At 41.0% G+C, this 6,205-nt stretch overlaps 1 protein-coding gene across 1 annotated transcript; it reads right to left on the bottom strand.

Moving 5' to 3' along the window:
* Positions 1–2,656: 2,656 nt before the first annotated feature.
* Positions 2,657–4,644, bottom strand: LOC118838241 (hemoglobin subunit epsilon). The gene is made up of 3 exons (XM_036745477.1): positions 4,553–4,644; positions 4,209–4,431; positions 2,657–2,785 (listed from the first exon to the last, which is right to left on the bottom strand). The coding sequence occupies exons 1-3, from the start codon at positions 4,642–4,644 to the stop codon at positions 2,657–2,659; spliced, it is 444 nt and encodes a 147-aa protein (XP_036601372.1).
* Positions 4,645–6,205: the final 1,561 nt, after the last annotated feature.

Genomic DNA, 6,205 nt, shown 5'->3' with positions numbered 1-6,205 from the left:
CAAAACATAAGAAAACTAAATATATTCCTTTAACAAGAAAATACTAGGTAATGAAATTAGTTTTCTTATATTTATATGCTATTGATTTTTTAAAGGACTGACATAGAGTATGAAAGAAAGAAGACAAAGGGATCATCAAGGAGAAAATGGAACCCAAGGGAGTAAAAAATTAAAGAGAATTTAAAGAACCTGGAAAAAGAAAGGTTGAACAATTGAAGAGAATTTAAAGAACTTGGAGAGAGAATGGTTGAACTGTTGATTTAAAACCCGTGGACCAAATGCTCTAGTCCCCATAACTGAACAAACGTCTTTTGTGGGAAGGGATAACAGAGTGGGAAATTGCTTGAACAGAATGTGGGAGCAGGTAAGTGACAGAAGGGAATGGGTGATAGACTCCCAAAAGGCCAAAGGTGAATAGTGAAGGAATGGTGATTTCTAATGTTTCCATGAATAATGGAAGCTGTGATCATACAGGATAAAAGCAATGGAAGGAAGTACTGGAAACTGAGAGTGGAGGAAAAGGAGATTCTTACCCAAAAATAAAAAGAAAAAAGGTCCTATAAAAGGACATTCCCATGGGACAGTGAACACACTGTGCATATGTAGGGAATAGGGAGATCAAATGAAACCGTAAGTGGCAAGAAACTCATTGAAGTCAGGTACTGTGTCTGAATTACCCTCAATGCCAATGACAAATGAACAAATGAGTTACCATATTGTCTTGGGAAGCTTTTCTCCTGATCTTCTTGTTCTCTAATTTCTCGCACTGTAAAATGATGTGAGGATGATGGTGAAGGAGAGCTCTTTAGGGAAGCAGGAAGAACAGAACTTTCAAGAGCTGTTTGGAGAGGACAGCTCAGACCAGCTATTGTTATATGATTCCTAGAGCCTAGTCTCTGCCTCTTCCTGGTACCGCCCCCCTCCTCTCCCAACCTCTTTATACCCTTCATTTCCTCCCTTCCGGTTACAGATTTCTGTAGAATATTTACTTACACCATAAACCAATTAAGAAAAAAGTAGGCATAATTTAGAGAGAGGACTCAGTCTCTGGCACAGGACAGATTGAAAGTGGAGGGTCCATTCTTTCTGGATGTCCTAAGAGTGTCTGCTCCCTTATTTCTGGACCTGATTTGTCCTCATATATGTCATTCTTCACCCCAACAAACTGATTCTCTCTTCTTCCCCATCCCAAACTATCTTCCTCAAGAAAGCACCCCTACCTGTATATTCCATAAATCCTAGGATCATGGCATTTTAAAATAGAAATAAATTTGAAATTATTAACCCCCCCCATCAGACACATTTTACAGATGAGAAAACTGAGGCCCAGAATCTGGAAATGACATGTCCAAGTTCACATAGGTAGGGCTTAGGTAGCAAAGCTAGGATTCAACCAAAGTCCTCTGAATGAAAATTAGTGCTTTCTAGTACACTATAGCCTATCTCCCCCTTTTCCGTACAACCATATAGTCAGGTCATTCTGCCCATTTTGCCTTCAAATTATCTTTAAAAACTTTTCCTTCATTTCCATTTCTGTAGTCACCACCTTCCTTACCTCTCACCTGATGTATTGTAACAGTTACCAGTAACATCCCATTACCATGGAAATAATGGCAGAATTAGACTCAAACAATCTCAGTCCAAGTCCTAGCTTTTCCACTCAATTCCTATCTGTGTGACTCTGAGCCTGTTTCCTTCCTGTAACATTAAGGTGTTGAACTTTTAAGGTCATTTCCAATTTTAGATCCCATGATCCTATGCTAGAAAGCATTTGCATTAGATCTCAAGGGTCTCCTCCGCTAATCTTTCATAAGATTCCAAAAACAACATTCTTGTTGCATCATAACCCCTACTCAACCACCTTGCTTGGTTCTTCATTCATCTGCAGTGAAACACAAACAAGATACCCCATCTCTTGGTTCTAGGCATTTATTCTACCTGTCCCTCACAAATACTCTCACTTTTCAACTCTATCTACTGACTTCCCTGGCTTCCTTTAAGTCCCAACTATAATCTCATCTTTTACAGGAAGCCTTTCCCAACAGCTCTAAATTCTAATTCCTTCCCTCTGTAAATTATTGTCATTTTATCCTGTATATAGCTTGCTCTGTATATTTTTTTTTGCATATTGTCTCCCTCCCCTCCCAATTAGGTTGTAAGCTCTTCAAGGGAAAGGACTGTCTTTTGCCTCTTTTTGTATCCCCAGCACTTAGTACAGTGCCTGACACATAGTAGATGCTTAACAAATGTTTACTGATTGATTAATTTGCAAATTCTTCCTCCTAGCATTAAAAATCTCTCACAATTTGCCCACATCCAATTTGCCCAACCTTATTTCCCAGTACTTCCAAGGTCTCTCTTCCAAACAGACCTTTGTCCCCTGTATCCCTTAGATACAACAGATTTGTTTCTCACCTTTGAATAGGTATGAAGGAAGGGGTAAGACAAAGGACTTTTCAGATTACTGTCTTCTCCTCCCATCCCCATCTATGTCACCATCTGCTAGTAAAGATGACTAAGAATAAGAGACAATGACAATGGATTGCCATGCTAAAAGCACTTTATTGGTCAAGGGCTGGGACTACAAGGCAGTATGTACACCATTGCTCCCCTCCCCACATTTGCCCACAGACCCCCATCACAGACATGTCTATCTTTAGTGGTACTTGTGGGCCAAGGCACTGGCCACGCCAGCCACCAGCTTTTGCCAAGCAGCATGCACTTCAGGGGTAAACTCCTTGCCAAAATGAACGGCCATAACAACAACCAGTACATTCCCAAGGAGCTGTAGGAGAGAGAGAGAAAGAGGAAATCAGGGACCTTGTAAGGAGAAAGCTGTAGCCAGAACACCTGGGAAATCTACCCATGTTCTCCTCCCCATGTCCAGAACTGTCCCTAGGTCACCTGTCATGGAGTAGGATATCATAGTTCTTCCCCTCTAAAGGAACCTACCTCTTCCTCTCCAGCTCCTCCTGTCCCCAGGCTCACATAAGTATCCCATGATCCTCATGCCCAGCTCCATTTCTGCCCTAGTCTATTTTCTTGGGATTCTCTTGTCTTCCTCTTCCTACTTCAAAACATTTTCTCTCTGCCCCCACACCCTGCCTCCTAACCCTAAACCTGCTTCTCATAGCACAGAGTTCATAACACTAAGATAAGGCCCCTGGCAAGTCTAACTCACAGACTTGAAAAAAGCTAATTGAGAGTTGGAGGGGGAGGTTGGAATGGAAAGGAAAAGAGACAATGGTCAGTGAGAAGAAAAAGATAAGGAAAGTGAGAAGAGGAAGGGGTGAAAAAAATGAGAATGAAGATAAAAGAAGAAAAACAATAATACTATATTCACAACACTCCACAGAAACAAATAGAATTCCAGATTTATACAAGGGATATAGAGGAAGTCTAGTCCAACCCCCTGTTTTATAGCTGAGGAAAATGAAACTCAGAGGCGTTGAATGACTTTCATAAGATCACGGAGCTAGTGAAGAGAGACTGCATTTGAACCCAACACTCCTCGCTCCAAAATCAAAGCTTAGTTGTTAATGCAAACAATATGACTCCCGATTTCAAAAGGGCATAAACTGAGTCTTAGCAATGTCTTAGCAAGCTTAAGAGATGGTGAGGGTGCCATTGGGACTGACCAGAGTTGGGGCATAGAGTAAGGATGGAAGATTATGACAGAGAAGCCAAGATCCACAAAAAGCAAAAACTAAAAGAAAAGCAATTAAATCAGAACCCCAAGTCACCCCACTTTGCAAAAGCAAAAAGGCTAGTTGGGAACTAGGTATCCACTGAAGAGTATGAATGTGTGGAAGCAAAGATGGTTATAGGGAGAGAGAAAAGGGGGGAGCTGAAGACAAAATGAAAAAGAATTATCAATAGAGAGAAAGTTGAAAGGAGGGCAAGAGAAGTATTGGGAGAGGGAGAGAAAAAGGAGAGAAAGAAAGACTGAAAAAGAAACAAGGGCAAGAAAAAGGAGTGTGTGAACAAAGGAGGGGTGCAGAGAGCTGTTAAGGTATAGAAAGGAAAGGAAGTAAAGCTATAGATGGAAAACAGATCCCCTGAAATATTTGAGGTCATCAATGACAAACTTAGAAGTATCCTGCTTTATTCTGGCCCTGGCCCTTTTGAGCACTCAGTCACTTCAGGACCCTTTATAAGGCTTAGTCCAACTATCACTAGCTTGCTAAACCATGGAGCCCATGACTTACCCTGAAGTTCTCAGGGTCCACATGCAATTTGTCACAGTGCAGCTCACTTAGCTTGGAGAAGGTAGCCTTGAGGTTGTCCAGGTTCTTAACAGCCTCACCCAAGGAGGTCAGCACCTTCTTGCCATGGGCCTTGACCTTGGGGTTCCCCAGGATAGCAGACGGAGAAGACAGGTTGCCAAAGGAATCAAAGAATCTCTGGGTCCAGGGGTAGACAACCAGCAGCCTGTAGAAGAAGGGGGAAATGAGTCCAAATGTGTAGGAGAGCCATCCAGAAGCTATCAGATTCCCTTAGGGCCGGTCTGTGGCCCTTAGGCTTAACTTCAATTCTTGTCCCTGGTACTTACCTGCCTAAAGCTTCCCCACCAATCTCTTCCACATTGACCTTGCCCCACAGGCTGGTGATGGCGGTCTTCTCCTCAGCTGTGAAATGCACCATGATGTTGGTCTTTGTGAGTTTGCTTGTTAACACTGATGTGTGTCAAAAGCAGGTTGATGTGGCAACAGGTCCTCTGCTGCCTTTTATTTCCAGTCCTTGGCCCCCTGGCCTCTTGCTCTCCCCCAGACCTCTGAAGCTATTGGTCAGAATCCATGGGGGTGGAGCAAATGACAAGAGTGGTCGTTATCAGTACTGGACACTTGGTCAGTTTCTTTGTCTTTGCAGACCTGTAGGGGTCTCCTCTCCACCTCGGACACTAATTCTTTAATGGAAATAATAGTGTCCTCATATCAGTGGAATAGATTAGGTACACAAGACACAATAGTAAATGATGATAGTAATCTACTATTTGATAAACCCAAAGACTCCAGCTTCTGGATTAAGAATTCACTATTTGACAAAAACATCTGGGAAAACTGGGAAATAGTATGGCAGAAACTTTGCATAGACCAACATCTCACACAGTATACCAAGATAAGGTCAAAATGGGAACATGATTAAGACATAAAGGGTGATACCATAAGCAAATTAGGAGAGCAAGGAATAGTTTACCTGTCAGATCTACAGAGAAGGAAAGAATTTATGACCAAACAAGAGATAGAGAACATCATGAAATGAGAAATAGATAATTTTGATTCCATCAAATTAAAAGGTTTTACACAAATAAAACCAACACAACCAAGATTAGAAAGAAAGCAGAAAGAGGGGAAACAACTTGTACAGCAAGTGTTTCTGATAAAGCCCTCATTTCTCAAATATATAGAGAGCTGAGTCTCTGAGAATACAAGTCATTCCCCAATGTGTAAATGGTCAAAGAATATGAACAGGTGGTTTTCAGATGAAGGAATTAAAGCTATCTATAGTCATATAAAATGCTCTAAATCACTATTGATTAGAGAAATGCAAATTAAAACAACTCTGAGCCACATCATACCTATCAGATTGGCTAATATGAAAGAAAATGAAATGATAAAAAGATGTGGGAAAATTGGGACACTAATGCATTGTTGGTGCAGTTATGAACTGATCCAACCATTCTGGAGAGCAATTTGGACTTATGTCCAAAGAGCTATAAAACCTTTTGATCCAGCAATAACACCACTAGGTCTGTATCTCAAAGAGATCATAAAAAAGGAAAAGGATCCGCATGTACAAAAATAATTATAGCAGCTCTTTTTGTGGTGGCAAAGTGTTGGAAATTAAGGAGATGCTCATCATTTGGGGAGTAGCTAAACAAGTTGTGGTGTATGCGGTATATGAATGTAAAGTGCTATAAGAAATGATAAGCTGGCAGATTTCAGAAAAACCCTGAAAAGTCTTACATGAACTGATGCTGAGTGAAGTGAGCAGAATCCGGTGAATATTATACACAGTAACAGCAACATTGAGCAATGATCAAATTATGACTGATTTAGTTCTCAGCAATACAGTGATCCAAGAAAATTGCAAAAGAGTCATAAGGAAAATGCTACCCACATTCAGAGAAAGAACTATGGAATCTGAATGCAAATCAAAGTACACTCTTTTCCCCTTTTTTGGATGGGGGAGGGGGCTTTTGTTT

This window comes from Trichosurus vulpecula, chromosome 2, assembly GCF_011100635.1.
Source record: "Trichosurus vulpecula isolate mTriVul1 chromosome 2, mTriVul1.pri, whole genome shotgun sequence".
NCBI classification, from domain to species: domain Eukaryota; kingdom Metazoa; phylum Chordata; class Mammalia; order Diprotodontia; family Phalangeridae; genus Trichosurus; species Trichosurus vulpecula.
The sequence above is the reverse complement of the archived record's forward strand: the minus strand, read 5'-3'. Positions and strand labels throughout refer to the sequence as shown.